Source organism: Aquarana catesbeiana, linkage group LG09, assembly GCF_042186555.1.
Source record: "Aquarana catesbeiana isolate 2022-GZ linkage group LG09, ASM4218655v1, whole genome shotgun sequence".
In the NCBI taxonomy this organism is placed as follows: Eukaryota; Metazoa; Chordata; class Amphibia; order Anura; family Ranidae; genus Aquarana; species Aquarana catesbeiana.
The window spans coordinates 66,498,470-66,517,868 of NC_133332.1; the positions used below are offsets into that span (position 1 = coordinate 66,498,470).

Genomic DNA, 19,399 nt, shown 5'->3' on the forward strand with positions numbered 1-19,399 from the left:
TTATGATGCCTACTGAAGAGCAATCACTTGAATAGGTCCTGTTTGGTGGGTGGTAGTGCCCATCAAACAAGACAGAGAATTTAGTTCCCACTGCTGCCTTTGCAGCTTAAAGGGGAGTGGTTGGGGGCAGAAAATCTGCAGTTCTGAATTCAGTAAATCTGCAGACTGAATGGAGAAAAAGCTAATAGATTCCTCTATCCACATCTCTCGCTTCAGCTATTGTATTTTGACAACCACCCCCCACCGGCTGTCAAAATAACTGAACAGCAGCTGCATCTGATTAGATGCAGTCTCAGACCAGCCAAAATTTTTCATCTGACTTCTTTGATTTTTTTTTTTTAGTGGAGGGATGTCTGGCCGGAAGCAGCTAAACGGGCCATCCACTGAGCGCATTTCAGCCAGTTCCTCAGGAACCAGACAACATTTGCATAGTGTATGGCCAGCTTAACACAGGTACTTGCAGTCACAATAAGATGCTACACTACAACTCTTTTGTTATCTAATGTTTTAGGCAAAATAAAGTTAGGCCAGTCTTGAAAAAATATCCACAGGAATAATTTTGTTTAAAGCAGTGAATCTGACATTCGCCAAATTGTCACTGCAGGTCAATCTGCCAGGTGCAGGAATCAAATCTAGTGATTGATTCACCACTAGGAAATGTTTAGTGGAAGACATGTTCAATGCTCTGTAGATATCCCCCTTTGCATCCAGGGTTGGTGGTATATTTTGAGATTGGTTAGTTACGATTAAATGAAAAACTGACAAAATATCAAGTTATAATACAGGATCTGTCTTGCACATCTATAGGGCTAATTTATAATCTATATTTAAATAAACGTAGGTCTCTTCAAATCATATTTTTGAAACTTTGCTGTACTACTTTTTTTGAACAAGCTCTCCAATGTACGAATGTGACCCCCTTTCCCTTTAGACCACTTCCATATGGATCTAATAGAGCCATATACATCCTTGTTATGGCTCCCTGCCCTGCGATTGTGTGACCTTGTTAATTGAGCCCATGCTGTGCGTTTATGGATATCAGTCTATTCACAGTGAGAGGTCTATATATCTACTTTCCTGTTTAAACATGTGCCTATGTTACTTGGATGAAAACACGTGTGATACCAAGATATGTGTAACAGCAGCTGTCCAACTTAATGGCTCAATAAGAGGGAGCTCCCCCAGATTCACTTTCAAAAGAACTTGTTTCACCCATCAGCCAAGTAGACCGATATCTGAAGACCCACCGTACAGTACAAAACTGGACCTGAACAGAGACTGTGTTTTTCTCTCTATTACTCACGCAAATGTAAACATTTAAGTAACATTTATGAGAGTTTGATGAATATTTTTTGGTAGAGTAGCTTTGAGCCAAAATATACCTGGGTACAGTTTGGTATATTTGTTGAGGTTTACAAAAATTCGGACGCCAAATAGAAAGCTCATTAACATCAAAAGGAAGCTGAAACTTAGAAATCAGTAATGGCCATTTTGTAGGCTGAGGCTTTGTTTCCACTATTGCAACCACAAAGTCGAGCGATTTAGGATGCGACTTTGAGTGCAGCTTTGATCCAACTGTACAGTCTCTGGATCAAAGTTGCATCAAAAGTCGCATCAAAGTAGTGCAGTAAACTTTTCAAAGTCGCAGCAATTTTAAGTCGCATAGGTGGAAACAGGTGCCATTGAAATTAATGGGCTGTGACTTGTCAAGTTATACTAGCGGAAACAGAGCCTAATAGGAAAGGGATTGCCAAAAACAAGTGGCATGGGGGCCTAGGAATTACCCTGCAGAACAGGAACCAAGGCAAAAAAAAAAAATATTTTAGTGGGGAGCAGCAATTTTAATAAGATAAACATTAAAAATGCAGAATTCATTTAAATAACATTCTTGGGGGTTGTCTTTAACCTGCCTGTGAAGGGGCACATCTGTACGATGTATACAACCTACTACAGCAGAACTGACGTTTAGCCCTGGTTCACATTGGTCCGATTTGACATGTGAAATCGGCGGCAATGAAGCTGCACCGATTTAAAATTTAAAAAAAAACAGTTTCTGTACTACTTTTTGCGATTTCAGGGTGCGATTTCCATTGACATCTGTGCAGAGACCCGCACAGATGTCTGTAAAATCGCCACCGAAATCGGGACTGACATGCAGGAGTAAAATCGTGCGAGTTCAGCTGGACTCGCACTGCTTCATTCCTGCAGCTCAGTGTGAACCGGGGCTTAGATGGTGAAATAATGCAGTTTGAATTCTTGGTAAATGACAGTTCCCGGTTGCTTTGTTCTATTTGTAATCAAACAGACAATGACTTACTTACATCTATACCAGACCCTTATCCTGGTAAAGGTGTTAATGGGGGATCCCGTGCAAAAATAAATACATAAATAGATAAATATGACCACCCTTATCTTTGATGAGAGTCTGGTACGGATGTCAAGGGGAACTCCATACAGCAAAAAGAGGGGGGGGGGGGATGACAAGGCTCCCCCCTTAAAATTTTTAAGGGGAACCCCACATTAAAAAAAAACAAAAACAAAAAAAACAAAACCTGGGCTCCCCACCAAAATCCATACCAGACTCTTATCTGCATGCCTGTTGAGCCAGACAGTGGAGGGATGGAGGGATGAGGGGGGGGGGAGCGTGTTAGGCCCCCCCCTTCCCTCCTGAACAAATATTAGACCACATGCCCTCAACGTGGGGAGGGCACCTTGCCAGCTTTTTTAAGAAGTTGGTACTTGTGGCACTCTTGTACGTGTTTGGAATGGGCATTTTATGCAACATTTCCCCAAACTACAATGGTTGTTGAAAATGCTTTAGCCCCGGTTCACACTGACTGCGGGAATAAAATAGTGCGAGATCAGCTGAACTTGCACGATTTCATTCCCGCATGTCAGTCCCGACTTCGGGGGGTGATTTCAGAGACATCTGTGCGGTCAATAGAAAAAAAAAAAAAAAACGCACCCTGAAATCGCCAAAAGTAGTACAGAAACTACTTTTGGGAATCAGTACGATACGGCATTGCACCGATTCTGATGCTGCCATTGCCGGCAATGGCCGCAGATTTGACATGCAATTTGACATGTCAAATTGCATCAATGTGAACCAGGGCTAAATGCACAATGTTCTGGTGTCAACAGCCCATGTGAAAACAATGCATTTTCCTATGTCCAGGCTTCAAAGAGCTGTAAAAAATATTTGCGAGAATATTTAGTGTGGTAAGGCTCTGAAGTAACACGCCATCTAGTAAAAAGCAGCAGTTTGTTTTAGCATGAAGAGCTGTGAAAAGCTAAAGATAGCTATTTAACCTTTTCACCACCTTTCTTTGTAATAGGGTACGATCAGATTGCAATGCGTGTGGCCAGCTCTATTAAGAGCTAAGCAGGCTGATGTATAAAAATACAAAATTCTTACCCTAACAAGCCGAGCCCTTTTTACCAGGTCATTGAGCTTACGTAGGGCTGAGTTCCTGGGCAGATTCTGGATATCTTGAAATAAATCCTGTTCTTCCAGCTCAAACAGGTGCCTGTTGTTAGAAATCATGAGTGGCTCAGACCAGAAGGAACCGATGTAGACTCTAAGCACTTCAGGAGTATTGAACACTTTGCCCAGGGACCACATGAGTGCACCATAGACACGCATCAGTTGTTGTGTTTCCACCATGTCGGCCTTGTTGAGAACAACACGGATCTTGTCTTCATTGCCCTTGAGGGCTCTAATGGCTTCTGAGAACTCATCAGAAATCTCCAACTTATGGGCATCAAACAGAAGGATGATGCGATCCACTCGCTCAGCAAACCACTGCAAGACCGATGGAAAGTCATAACCTGAAGCAAGATGAAAAAAACAAGATGAAAAAAATGGATGCCATCTCACAGACTCATTAAAGTGGATGCATGAAAGGCTAACAAAATATAAGTTCAATTCAGCCATCCTTTTTAGAGGTAAGGAAGGTAATCGTCAGTGTCATACCGGGGGTTACTTACTAAAGGCAAATCCACTTTGCACTACAAGTGCAAAGTGCACTTGAAATTGCAGTTGCTGTAGATCCGAGGGCAACATGCAAGGAAGATAAAAAAACAGCATTTTAACTTGCAAAGGATAATAAAATCAGCAGAGCTTCCCCTCATTTCAGATCTACCCCTCAGATTTACAGCGACTGCACTTCCAAATGCACTTTGCACTTGTAGTTTGCACTTGTAGTGCAAAGTGGATTTGCCTTTCGTAAATAAGCCCCATAGTCTTCTGCATGAAGTCTCAATTGCAAGGACTGTCATGGATGCCTTTGGAAACCTTCAACTCAATGAATCTTTCCCAGTGACATCGGTGATCAGGACAATTCGAGAGAATGAATCTCCCTAACAGGGGAACCAACAGCAATAAAGATCTGACAGGGCTTCAAACTCCTAAAAACTCCATCCAAGTCTAAACAAAAAACGCTTTTCTCGTAGATGTACTTTAATGTGTAGCTAAATCCAAATATGTTTATCATTTTAGATTAGGTAACCCTGCCAGGTGTTTTTTTTTTTTTTTTTTTTTTTTTTTCTTTGGAAAACCTCCCTTTATTTGCACAGCAGACATAATGAGAAGTAAGAGCGGATTTCTCCAAAGTGAGGGAAGTACCCCTTTTGAGAGTTGTCATTGTAACATTGAAATATTATTTTGTTTTGTTAACAACTGACATTTTGGATTTTGCTTCACTTTCTATCCTTGTGACAGTAATCAACAAGACAAATGCAGACAAACACTGAGATCAAATCCCTCCCCGCCCCACAGGACACAGACGGCAATAAAAACCTGACAGAGGTTCTAACCCCCACCTTTCTATCCAAAATTATTTACAAGTTTGGCTTTAGACTTATTTTAGACATGCATAATGTGGAATAAGTTTGTTGAGGTAAACAAACTGTGTAAGATATATATATATATATATATATATATATATATATATATATATATATATATATTATACACACACACACAATAAAATATTTTTAGCAATTCGTTCTTCACATACTGAGATGGGCCATGGAAGTGCACTTCTGAAAGTTTATTTTACAATAGTGTAAAGTCACATGGTGTAAAGTCACATAGTTAACTAGGTTGAAAAAAAGACATCTGACCATTACTATTTAGCTTCATTCAAACTGAGTTATCAGTCCAGAGGAAAATATATACCCCCTTCCACCCCAAGTGAGATGTATCCTGTCTTGCCTTAGGCAGGCCATACACAGTGTAAATTTCTTTCCTGTAACCACTATTCCCCCATCAACACAGACAGGGTTGACCGGGGAATCAGCAATTGTCTTGCCCCAAAATACAATTCTTTTCCTGGGTTTTTTTTTTTTTTTTTTACTTCTATACCATCCTTTAGTAATAATTATGTTAAAGCGCATAGATGGTCAAAATGATATATTCATTCTCACATTGTATTTCAATTATTTCTAGCCTACTCCTATTACTATGAACAATCTTGAAGATTGTAGATTCCTGCACATTTACTTCCTTGAATTCTGAGACACGTAGTCACTATGTCCTGTGAGTAGGCACTGCTGTGTCACACATTCCACAGAGCCTGCCTTCTGACCTACAGAGGTGTGGAGAGGAGGAGTTTCAGGAGGTGGAGTCAGTATAGGAATCACTTCTTGCAGGCTGCAAGGTACCATGGGATATGTAAACATGAAAAAGACCTTGCGCCAGGGGCGTTCCTTGGTCTACAAAAGATCTGGGGCTAGAGCCCATAGCAGCGTAGTAAAGAAAGTCATACGCTTGGGTGGGCATACACCGGTATATACAGTAATATACGTGTGTGTGTATATCCCCAGAGAGCCCCCCACTTCGATCAGGGTCCCCAGAGAGCCCCCCACTTCGATCAGGGTCCCCAGAGAGCCCCCCACTTCGATCAGGGTCCCCAGAGAGCCCCCCACTTCGATCAGGGTCCCCAGAGAGCCCCCCACTTCGATCAGGGTCCCCAGAGAGCCCCCCACTTCGATCAGGGTCCCCAGAGAGCCCCCCACTTCGATCAGGGTCTCCAGAGAGCCCCCCACTTCGATCAGGGTCCCCAGAGAGCCTCCCCCTTAGATCAGGGTCCCCAGAGAGCCTCCCCCTTAGATCAGGGTCCCCAGAGAGTCTCCCTGCCTCTTGGGGACCCCTGCAGAGACTCGGGGCTATGGGCCCCAGATTCGGGGCTATAGCCCCATAAGCCACCCCCTAGCCACGCCACTGCCTTGCGCTATGGAATAGCAAATTGTGCTTAATAGTGAAATCTAGAAAAATAAGCTGCTCCCCTCAAAGTGCATAGTGGTGTCTTTGTAGGATTTGGGGTGTGTAGTAGTAGGGGGCGCTATATGTGTTCAATTATGACATTCCTTATACATACACAGTTTAAAGTGCATAGTGCTAATTAATGATATATAGGAAATAAATAAATCCTGACAATCCAGTGCTGAAATTGATTTGGCAGTGATTCAAATTAATACGTCAAAAATAAAGTCCATAAATCTTTTTGGGTGCAGCTTCATTTCTTACAACTGTCACCAGTAGCAAACCTCATGTAGATCACCCAGTGAATGTGAGTGAATCGCCTACTCACCAGACCACCATGACCTTTTAAACTAAAAAAGGATCAGGTAAAGCTGTTAGCGTGGATCACTGGTCCTGCTGATGTGCCAAAGGAGATGTGATTGGCGATCAACAAACAGCGCAAGCGGGATGGCTGCGGTATCCATCTGTCTGGCGATTCATGTCTGAAATCCTCAGTGCCAGGCTAAGGCACCAACCAATGTAAGCAGCCATCTGGCCCATGTTTTTATATTCATTTTTTTAAATAAATGATGTTATACTATGGTCCCGTTTTTATCTATTTTTTAAATGGGCTATCGCAGTGTTGAAACTACAAGGTTCCCAATCACATCTCCTTTGACACATCAGCATTGACGTATTCATTTGAATCATTGTCAAATCAATTTCAGCACTGGATTGATTAACTGTATATCATTAATTAGCACTATGCACTTTAAACTGTGCATGTATAAGGAATGTCATAATTGAACACGTATAGCGCCCCCTACTACTACACGCCCCAAAACCATGGCATATGTAGGCCTTAGAAATGGAAAGTACACAGCAGAGAAGCTGCAAATCATGTATGGAATTCTGGAAGTTGTGGAAGGAGATGACCAGCAGGTATCACGAAAGGAGATTTTTCAAGTAAGCTTATATTGGATTATTAAAAATAACTATTGTTTGTATTGCTATATTACAATGCTGATGTTAGAAAATGAAAGTGGATGCTGTGACCATAGACTTCCTTTAATATTTTAAGAAAATATAGTAATAAAATCCTTTCTGTTACTGGCAGGATCACCAGGTAAAAATAAAAGGGGGGGGAAAAAGCCTGAAAAAAAGAAAACAAATGCAACCTCTACATATAAGGACAGGTAAGTTACAATACAATACATTTTTGATCATTAAAGCAGAATTAAAGGCACATTTAAAAAAAAAAAAAAAGTCACTGACGGGTAGGGTTTTTATTACAGAAGACCTATTGGTCTCTTTTGTCATAAATGCTTCCCCCTGCCTGTCAGCTGTAATGTACATTGAGCTGTGCATGGGCAGCTTGGCACACACTTATGGCTTTGCTTTTTGGTGTGATGACATGATTCCCTTGCGCATGCGCAGAAGTGACGTCATCGCACCCTGGCCATTCAAGTGACCAAACAGACGGAGCCCAGAAGGAAGACCGGGGGAAAATGAAAGCGCCCAGGAACAGCAGGAGCACTGACAGCGCAGCACTGGAGGACTTCATTTCATAAGTAGGTCTGTCATATTGTGCTAATGTGCTGGTCATACTAGCACATTATGGATAATTTATGACATAAATCACCTGTGGGAACATTTAAGTGGAGTTTAATTCAGCTTTACCCACAGTTACTTTAAGGAACCCCTTGCTACAGGAAAATAAAATAATATCTCCTCTGTAAGCAATGCCCCCTTGTCCTTTGTACATTCCTTGTGTTACCTATATTTATTCTGGTCACAGATACATTTAAACATATGAATACAATCACCTCTAAAGCCTTGTACACACGGTACGATTGTTGGCCAACCGAGCATCTGATTTTTGTCAAAATGGCGTGTGCCAGCATCTTGTCTTGCATACTAATGGTACACAACTGTCGTGCAACAAACACGAATGTAATAACGTACTATGAGGAATTTCAGCTCTTGAGCGCCACCATTTGGGCCCCTTCTGCTAATTTTGTGTTTGGTGAGCATTGATTCCAAGCATGCGTGTTTGTACTATCGACTTTTGTGAGACGGATTTGTGTACTGACCATCCGAAAGTCAGACAACAGACCCTTGTCCGCCAAAAATTTACTAGCCTGCCATCCAACATTTGTTGGCCAAAAGTTGGACAACAATTGTCAAAAGGAGCGTACTAACGGTCAGATTTTAGGACAACAGTCTGTCAGCAGACAATCCCTGCCAACAATCGCATCGTGTGTACGAGGCTTAAGTCATGTTTTTAGTAACCTCAGGAACCAATCAGTGTTTATCTTTCCTTAGCCTGACAATAAGACCCCTTTCACATTGGGGCGCTTTTCAGGCCTTTTAACGATAAAAATAGTGCCTGTAAAGCGCATCTCAAGCGACCCCAGTGTGAAAGCCCTAGTGCTTTCACATTGAGTCGGTGCTCTTGCAGGACAGGGAAAAAAAAAATCCTGCAAGCAACATCTTTGGGGCAGTGCGGGAGCAGTGTATACACCACTCCCAAAATGCCCTGCCCATTGAAATGAAGAGGCAGCGCCGCCGAAATGCCTGCAAAGCGCTTCGGCAGCGCCACAACAGACGCCTTTAATCCTTTCCTGGGCCGCAAGTGGGTGTTAACAGTGACGCTATAACAGCGGTAAAGTACCGCTAAAACTAGCGGCGCTTTACTGCTACCACCCACACCGCCCCAGTGTGAAAGGGCTTTAAGAGATCCAAATCTGATTTTATAATATGAGTAATATGGCTGCCTTATTACATAAGCCCAATCTGGTTTCAGCATTACTATTTAAATTAACTTGAGTCTGAAAACATGTTGGCGGTAACATTTGTATTTGGTATGAGAAAAGCTATAAACAGTTTATCCAGAACTGGACAGCAAATAATTCCATGATGAACGAGAGCAAGCCAATAGCTGTGGATAACTGCAAAATGTTTATTAAAATGTACTTAAGCCTGGCCTAATATGTGTAATTTCTCTTCTATATTTCCATGATCCTCGCTTTGGTTAAGCTGGAGCAAGTTTGGATTCTATTAATCCAGCACACTGTTCTCCAGGGTCTGTTACATATCCACCTTGACACCTGCTCAGCACATAGACACGAGCAGCACAGGAAGGGTGGTATGTAGACTATATCAATTTAATATATACTGGAGCAAGGAAAAGTAAAAACTTCCAGCTTTGTATGAAGTATGTGTCATAAGCTTCTAGATTGTAAGCTCTAACGAGCAGGGCCCTCGGATCCCTCCTGTATTGATTTGTATTGTAAGTGTACTGTCTGCCCTCACGTTGTAAAGCGCTGCGCAAACTGTTGGAGCTATATAAATCCTGTATAATAACAATAAATAAGAACACTTGGTTAACTTCCATGGCAAAAAAAGCCAATTTTTGCTTTGGCTCTGTTTTTTTGGTCATATACAAGCAGAAATATATATGTGCTCATCCTAAAATCGGTCACTCAAGTCCTGGAAGCCACAATTCTTGACTTGCAATGACAGGCACGCAGATGCTATACTTTGATCCTTACTTTTTATGTATCTTTGACACTAAGATTTCAAAGTCTTGATGTGTAGTATATACAGTGCCTTGAAAATGTATTCATACCCCTTGAAGATTTCCACATTTTGTCATGTTACAACCAAAAACTTACCATAAATGTATTTTATTGGGGTTTTATGTGATAGACCAACACAAAGTGGCACATAATTGTGAAGTAGAAGGATAATGATAAATGGTTTTCAACATTTTGTACAATTTAAATATGTGAAAAATGTGGTGTGAATTTGTATTCAGCTCCCGAGTCAATACTTTGTAGAACCACCTTTTCCTGCAATTACAGCTGCAAGTCTTTTTGGGGATGTCTCTACCAGCTTTGCACATCTAGAGAGTGAAATATTTGCCTATTCTTCTTTGCAAAATAGCTCAAGTTCTGTCAGATTGGATGGAGAGCGTCTCTGAACAGCATTTTTCCAAGTCACAGATTCACAATTGGATTTAGGTCTGGATTTTGACTGGGCCATTCTAACACGTAAATAGGCTTTAATCGAAACCATTCCATTGTAGCTCTGGCTGTATGTTTAGGGACATTGTCCTGCTGGAAGGTGAACCTCCGCCCCAGTCTCAAGTCTTTTGCAGACTCTAACAGGTTTTCTTCTAAGATTGCCCTGTATTTGGCTCCATCCATCTTCCCATCAACTCCGACCAGCTTCCCTGTCTGCTGAAGAAAGCATCACATTATGCTGCCACCACCATGTTTCACATTGGGGATGATGTGAAGTGTTAGTTTTCTGCCACACATCGCGTTTTGCTTTTAGGCCAAAAAGTTCAATTTTGGTCTCATCTGACCAGAGCATCTTCTTCCACATGTTTGCTGTGTCCCCCACATGGCTTCTTACAAACTGAAAACAGGACTTCTTATGGCTTTCCTTCAACAATGGCTTTCTTTTTGACACTCTTCCATAAAGGCCAGATTTGTGGAGTGCACGACTAATAGTTGTCCTGTGGACAGTTTCCCCCACCTGAGCTGTGGATCTCTGCAGCTCCTCCAGAGTTATCATGTGTCTCTTGGCTGCTTCACTGATTAATGCTCTCTTTGCCCGGCCTGTCATTTTGGTGGACGGCCATGTCTTGGTAGGTTTGCAGTTGTGCCATACTCTTTCCATTTTTGAATGATGGATTGAACAGTGCTTTGTGAGATGTTCAAAGCTTGGGATATTTTTTTTATAACCTAATCCTGCTTTAAACTTCTCCACAACTTTATCCCTGCCCTGTCTGGTGTGTTCCTTGGGCTTCATGATGCTGTTTGTTCACTAAAGTTTCTCTAACAAACCTCCCAAGGGCTTCACAGAACAGCTGTATTTATACTGAGATTAAATCACACACAGGTGGACTCTATTTGCTGATTAGGAGACTTCTGAAGACAATTGGTTCTACTAGATTTTAGTTAGGGGTATCGGAGTAAAGGGCGCTGAATACAAATGCACGCCACACTTTTCACAAATTTATTTGTAAAAAAAATCTTGAAAACCATTTATCATTTTCCTTCCACTTTACAGTTACTGTATGTGCCACTTTGTGTTGGTCTATCACAAAAAATCCCAATAAAATACATTTAAGTTTTTGGTTGTAACATGAAAAAATGTGAAAAATGTCAAGGGGTATGAATACTTTTTCAAGGCACTGTACTGAACCTCCAACATTTATGTTTACACTTCCTAGAGAGGTCAAAGAAGTCAATGCTTCGACCCAGAATCTAATTTGTAATAATACCAATCAGGCTGTATATGACTTCTTTAAGACCTAAGACATCAACTCTACATTAACCCAATGATTCGGGCATATCAAGCAAGATGGCTGATTCATAGGAAGTGAATTAAATTCTAACAGTAGGTGCCAGCTCAGCAAAAGTCAAAAGCGGAGTTCCACTCACATTTTTATTTTATTGGCACCTGTTCTGTTATTAATGCCATTTTATAAATGATATTGTCAGTAAAACCGCTGCTGTATTTCCTCCCTTTTTTTTTTTTTTTTTTTTTTTTTTTTTACATTTATTTATTTATTTTAAACTTGCCTTTTTGTCTTTGCTTTGAGCGCTTACATCTTGCTTGTGGCCATGTGAAGCCCACTAGGACTCTTTTCCGGGAGAAGGTGCTGCTGGCTACCCAACATGCACCTCCCGATCTCGCGCATGCGCATTAAACACAGGGTGCAGCGCAGAACATGTCTCTGGTTGCCATTACAATCAGCAGGGTCAGAGGAAATGCCCGCCTCATTGTTATGGCAACGAAGCTAATCAGTCAAGAGGCAGCAGTGCCCACTGACTCCTGGCAATCATGACACACATCTCCCAGAAGCCAGTGCGCCGCAGGAAATGATGTACATCGCCACGGAGGGAGGAAGCAGGAGGAAATAATGAAAGCCCTAGAAACAAGGTTAAGAGAGAGAGAAAAAAAAAAACCCACAATGCTGTGGTTTGGGGTTTTTTTTGGTCAGTTTTGAAGCGGGTGGTGTGCAGATGAAAAAGTGGGTGGAACTTCCCTTTAATGGACTTTTGTCGAAGGAGCCATTGACGGGGGTTGTCCATTTGTGCTGTTTTTTTGTTTTTTTTTTTTTTTGTAATTCCATTATTTTCCAAAGAAATTTGCGTTTAATGGCCATAGTATACAATAGTAACAAATAACATAATCAAGTAGCAAAAAAGGGTCACACAGTAAGGGTTGTATAACAACAAGCCCAGCACTTCACAGTATGAAAAAAAAAAAAATATTGCGGTTTTGAATATAGTTGTCAGCGTGTAGAGCTGGGGAGACAGACAAGCAAGTACCAGGAAGACCCAAAACATGGATTAATAAATGCAAAACATTATAAAAAAATAAATTTGAAATAAAACTTTTACAGTATATTGGGGGACATTGCATCCCAATGGCCCACTTAGCCCAGAAATGGGACAATGAGGTGAGAGTGATGTAAGCAAGGATACGCACCATATCTGAATAATATAGCCCATTACTGAACCAGGGATACAGGGGAGGGGGGACTACCAGAGGAGGAAAGGGTTTGGGGATCAGGCGTCCCCAGAGTGTGAAAGGAACAGGATCAAGAGAAGAGAGGAATTATTATACAGGTAGGGCCTCCCGCCCAGGGAGTGGGACCAAAACCAGGAGGTCAGCCTGATTGCGCCACCTCCCGAAGATAGGCATCGGTGTACACAAAATGGTGCCAAGGTCTTCTCCCGTTTGTGCTTGGTAGCGATGAGGTCCTCTATATCTCTCAGTTCCTTTACTTTAGAAAACCACAGAGATTTTGACTGGGGGGTTCTCCGATCTCTAACAGAGGGGAATGCATGCCTTGTCCACATTCAGCAACTGGATTGTTTGGGAGGCCTTGTATTTCTTAATCGGTCTCTCTGAGAGATGGAGCAGGCAAGCTGCAGGGTTCCCTTCCAGATCAACATTTGTCAGGTGTTCGTGCAGATCACCTCACGCCAAAAAGGCCCAAGTTTGGGATAATCCCAGAAGATATGCAGCATTGTTTCTTCAGCATTGCCACACCGCCAACATAAACTAGGGATATGAGGGAAGAAATGGTGCAGAGTGGTAGGCACTCTGTACCATCTGGTCAAAATCTTGTAACAGGTCTCTCGAACTCTGGTAGCTATGGAGGACTTTTGGGCAAAATGAAGGCTCTTCTCCTTCTGAGAGTCATTGAATTGGGTGCCATTCGTGCTGTTTGTGTGGATGGAAGAATCTGGTAAATGTCTTTCCTGGCACCAACATGGCAGCATTATACCACGTGTATACTTCCATGGATTGGTGCCAGGTAAGGAAAATTATTGTATTTGACACACATTTATTAGCACAAACATGGCAGCATACATGTGGTAGTATGCTGCCATGGATTGGTGCCAGGAAAGGGAAATTATGGTATATGTATATGATACAATGTGCTGTTTTTGTTCAGCCTTTGGGTTGATCAAAAGATATCCATTAGTGTATGGCCAGCTTGAAGTGGAACTTTAACTAAAAAAAAAAATTGTGAACAGACCGCACGTAGCTCAGTGTTGAATTTCCGCAATGCTGAGATCACTGAACTCCCTCCAATGGAAATGGCTGGAGATCGATAAACAGAAACCCCTGGACTGAAGATGTCTGTGGCCAGCAGTAAGCTCCGGGACATCCAGTGCTGGAGAAAAGGTGAGTATACCTCTGCGGTTCTGTGCTAACATACTAAAAAATAGTATTACAATCGCTCCTTGCCGGTTGGGATTTTTTGGGATATGGTTTCAAAGTTTGTACCTTTTTATTACATTTAGAAAATTTCCTGTGTATGCATAGGCAAAACTTTTTTTTTGTTTAAGATGACTTAAGCATAAGACTTACGATACGTTAAAGCACAAGATTTACACGGTACGGTTAAGCACAAGACTTGCGGTGCGTCCATAAGGGTACACAGGCGCCGCCCCCTCTCTCCAGCCACCCCCCTCTATCACCAATAGATTAATGCATTGAATCTATCCATGGCTGCCGCTGCCTCCCCCTATTCAGGCGCCCGGCCCCTTTTCAGGCGCCTGAATTACGGCAGCAGGGGGTGTTTTTGAAGCACCTGATTAGAGCCGTGTCTTTTACCCGTCACCCGATTGGATGAAATGACAGGCGCTGTTATTGGACACCTATCAGGTGTCCAATCGTAGGAGAGGACAGGAGAAGACATCGAGGACATGGAGGAGCATGGAGGACACCGCTCGCCGCCGTCATCAGCTGCCCCACCGAGACAGGGTAAGTGCCGCGCAGATGGCGGGCTGGGGGCAGTTGATGGGGCACAGTGGCTGCGTTTGATGGGCACAGTGGCTGCGTTTGATGGGCACAGTGGCAGTGTTTTGATGTGTGTTTTTTTTTTTTTTCCAGAATTTTTCAGTTTGCGCCCCCACAAAAATTTTGAGCACCAGCCGCGACTGGACTTAAGACTTAGACTTTGATCTAAGAAATCCTGGCCTGATTATTTTTTGCTGTTAGTGGACCATTGGGGAACTTTCCCCTTATTTCCTTTCCCAGAGTTACTAACAGGAATTAGCGATATTCCTCATTTAGACAGTTGTCCTCAGAACAAGTGTTCCCATTAGATTTCCCCACACTTTTTCCTCCTCACTTTTTTTATTTCAGTAACAGTGGTCACCAATACACATAGAGAGGTGAATCTTCCCAATGGGGTAGAACACTACAATAAAAACTTGACAGAAGGTCTAAACCTTCCTCACTGCATCCAAAACTAAAACAAAAAGTGTAGCATAGAGATCCACTTTCAGGTGCTTTTTAATGTGTCGGTACAATGTATATGTATATCAAATGTATAGTTTTTATAGATTGAGTTAAGCACTATTGACACTGTTTCTATTTTTACATAGAGAGTAACTATATCTAGTTTCCAGCTGCTGCCTGTAGTTGATCACTTTGATACACTCTAAGCTCCACACACTATTTCAGTATTTTTTTTTTTCTCCTTAACAGACAACTAAAGGTAAAACTTTAAATTTTGGATAAGGTAAGGGAGAAGTATTTAATCTTTCTCAGGTTTTTTTTTTTGCCATCTGTGTCCCACTGGGGAGATTTAATTTCCTGTCCCATAGCAAAAACAGAAAGTGAGAGGAGATCCTTACAAAGTGAGGGAATGGTGGTTGTCATCCGAACTAGTGTCCCTACTATTTTCCTCGCTATTCCTGTTCGCTTGAGAACTCAAAGTTTGGCATTTACTTTCAATCTTTGATAATGGTAAACGGGACAAATAAAGAGTGAATCTCCCTAAAGGGGGCACAGACATCAATAAAAAAAAAAAAATGGCAGGTGTTCTAAACCCTCCCCACACTGTCCAAAACAAAACAAAAAGTGATAAGCACACAGAGCATTGCTTTCAGCAAGTCAGTTCACACTAGTAGAATTCCATTGGCAGAATAGAGCGGTGGGGTACAACCACTGTACAGCACTACTAGGCAAAGCAAATGGGAGTGTTAGTAGAACAACATAGTGATAAGATTATTTACATTAGGTGAATCACTTTCACATATGTCTATAAAGGTTATAGTGTTTAGAATACATAAACAATCTAGTCTGTCTGTTCAGAAATAATCAACAAAAAAGTAATAGGCGCTTTGTAGAGAGGATGCAATTACAATGTGGTCACTAAATCAGGTCCACAGGATTGAAGTCTCCCTCCCCTGTGGCCCGGACCTGGAACGGCTTTGAAATGTACTCTCTGGAAGGGAAAGATAAGGGAATGATTCTTTGTTAGTGGAAAAAGAAATCTCACTTCACACAAGGGATATGATTTCATTATTTTCTTCTCTGGCAACAAGAACATTCCCTCCTCCCTTTCCCTGCATCTGAGCGGCCTCTCCCTCTCTTGGACTCAAACTTTCCAGCAAACCCAGGGAACCTAAAGCCTTTTTAGGAGATTTAGATCTGGGAGGGAGCAGAGCCCAGGGAGGGTTTGCAGCAATGGCATGGATCCAAATGGAATAATCTGTACATCCAAGTGACAATCAGAGCCACGTTGTACTACATAGTTACACTGAACTTACTAAGAGCTATTCTACTTTTCAGCAAGAAGACACAAAAGCAATTGGCCCTCTGCTGCTTGTTGGCAAGGGTGCCCTTCTCTGAGCTTTCACCAATTAACTATTTTAACAGAGCAGCCATGCAGCTCCAAATTTACCACTACGTGGAGATGCTTGGCTTTCTCTTGCTCCCTGGAGAAAGACAGACATTATTTTACTATGGGAAGGCAGATACAGTCCACATTGAAAATGAGTGGGTTTCCACAGGTGGGTTGTGACTTCTGAAGAAAGCAGTATTGCTGGGCTCCAGTGTCCTTGAAGCTACCCAACATTTCTGTTAAAACGGCTGATCGGTGAAACTCCAGGAAAGATACCGTTCTAAAAATGACTGTTCCTCTCTATGGAGCATGCTCTGGGCATGGTGACATCAGGAACAGTCCATTTTCAAGAACGAGGGAGCGCCAGGGTGCCGGACCAGTCTTGTCCAGGGAGGATCAGGTAAGTATATCTCTGCTCTTTTCTGCCTTAGAATGAAACAAGCAGTTTACCCATGCAGTGCAAGCAAAGCCCCACTGCACAGGAAAAAAAATGTGCCCAGAATTCAGCTTTAAATGCTGCTTTCAAAATTCAACAGACGTAGTGGTACTCCTTAAAGTGGTTGTAAGGGCAAAAACTTTTTTAAAGTACTGTATGGCTGTATGGGGTGTTTTTTTTTTTTTTTTTTTTTTTTTTTAATTTATACTTACCTCGGTGGATGCAGCATGGGTCTGATGCTGCACCTGTCCCCCGGCGCCTCTGCACTGAGAACTAACCGGTTAAACACCGCAGATTGCTTGGTTCTCACATTATCCCCCAGCAGATAACTCCTGACTATCAGTAAATGCTCTCTGCTCTGCCCCCTCCTCACTCACTGGATCACTGAGCTGTGGAGAGGCGGAGGCGGCCGGCTCAGTCTCTTAGCGGCTCGCTGAGAGGCTGAGCCGGGTGTCAGTCCAGGCACCTGGTGGATCCAGACTTTATTGTTGTGATGACGCGATGCCTGCACTGACTTCTGTGACATCAGCAGAGAGCGGACTTCAGCCCGCTTTCTGCTGAAAACGGGTCACATGCAAAATGATTTGCACTCCTGTGATCCATAGAAGTACAGCCAAACGAGCTTTGGCTATACTTCTCCTTTTAACTACAATAAAAAGAAGCGGTTTATACTTGCCTGCTCTGCGCAATGGTTTTGCACACAACAGCCCCTTGCCACCTCTTCTGAGGTCCCCTGCCAGCACTCTGACATTCTCCCTCCCCAGTGCATTTGATTGACAGCAGCAGAAGCTAATGGCTCCCGCTGCTCTCAGCCAAGCCTACAAGACCAAGAAGAGAGGAGAGAAGACCTGCAGTCAGGCACAGCGCTGAATTGATAGAGGCCTCAAGTAACTGTTAGGGAAGGGGGTTAACAGGCAGTGGATGTGTGGTGTTTTTTACCATAATGCAGAGAATGCATTAAGGTAAAAAAAACTTGAAGGGGTTGTAAAGGTAAATTTTTTTTTTTTTTTTTTTTTTTTTTTTTTAAATAACAAACATGTTATACTTACCTTCACTGTGCAGCTCGTTCTGCACAGAGTGGCCCCGAACCTGGTCTTCTGGGGTCCCTCGGCGGCTGTTTCAGCTCCTCCCCGCAAGCATTAACCACCTTAATGCGAGCTCCCTCGCATGGTGGTTAGTGCTTGCGGGCGCGCTCCCGTGATACAGCCGGCGGCTATAGCCGCTCACTGTATCACTCGGCCCCGCCCCCCAGCGCGCCGCGTCATTGGATGTGATTGACAGCAGCGCGAGCCAATGGCTGCGCTGCTTCCAATCCATCCACTGTAGCCAATCAGCGGCCAGGGTGAGCGGAGGAATAGATGTCGGGAACGCGAAGCTGACTTTCGAGGCGTCAGGTAAGTAAAACGGGGGGGCTGCGGTATTGTCAGAAGTTTTTTCACCTTAATGCATAGAATGCATTAAGGTGAAAAAATTTTTACCTTTACAACCCCTTTGAGTGCTTAGAACCACTTTAAATCTGTAACTACATATTAACCAAATGCAAAGGACAGTATTCCTCAAACTGGTCAGCAGGTGGATTGCATGTTCTTTAGCTGCTGTAGGATATGCAGTCATTGGTGGTGAGCTGGTGCAGTGTTTGAATGGAGATTTAGACAAGCAGCTGTGTGGCAAAGAAGAGAACATATAGCCAATATATCATTGTATTGGGAACAGGTATAAGTATAAGACTGGAAAATAATATGTAACTGCACTAAAAGCCAGTAAATGACATTAAGAAAAACTGGGGGCACATTTTTTAAATGTGCCCCCAGGAGCTTGTAGCCATAATGTGGTAGTATGCACCGCCTATGAGCGTATTATGGCAGACTTGCCTGTCAAAACAATGCCCTCCATCGATGTTCTGACGGTGCTTCAACTGGTCACGGGAGATTCCATCTTCTGGTCTTCCTTCAGAGTTTATTCTGTTCTGAATCTTGAATGGCTGGGCTGTGATGGTATCACTCCCGTGCATGGCCAGGGGAGTCACATTATCAGAGCCATAAAGGTGCCATAAATGTATGCTGAGCTGTGCATGAATGGCTCAGTGTACATTACCACAGCCAGGGAACAGAAGAGGCCAATAGGGTCTCTTCTGTAACAAAAAACCTACCTGTCAGCAATTTAATTTTTTATTAGATTAAATTCCACTTTAAGGGCCTGTGTCCATGGACTCTGAAGTAAATGGTCAGTATGGTCAGTAAAAATTAGGAACAATGGTCTGGCAATTACTTGACTGAGTTCCCTAAGTACCCTCGGGTGCAAGCCATCTGGTCCTGGTGATTTATTAATGTTAAGTTTACCAAGTTTAATTTTAATTCTGTCCTCTGTTAACCATGGAGGTGCTTCCTGTGATGTGTTATGAGGATAAACACTGCAGTTTTGGTTATTGAAGCCCCCCGATTCCCTTGTGAAGACTAAATTCAATACCTTTGCCATCTCCCCATCCTTTGTAACCAGATGTCCTTCCTTATTCTTTATGGAGCCAATATGGTCTGTCCTGCTTTTTTTA

General features: G+C 42.6%; 1 protein-coding gene across 1 annotated transcript in view; it reads right to left on the minus strand.

The window, feature by feature from the left end:
- EHD2 (EH domain containing 2) overlaps nucleotides 1-19,399 on the minus strand; it is a 77,883-nt gene that overhangs the window by 35,709 nt on the left and 22,775 nt on the right. The window contains exon 3 of the mRNA XM_073598687.1: nucleotides 3,416-3,828. Coding sequence (XP_073454788.1) covers nucleotides 3,416-3,828 — 413 coding nt within the window. The remainder of the gene's footprint in view (nucleotides 1-3,415; nucleotides 3,829-19,399) is intronic.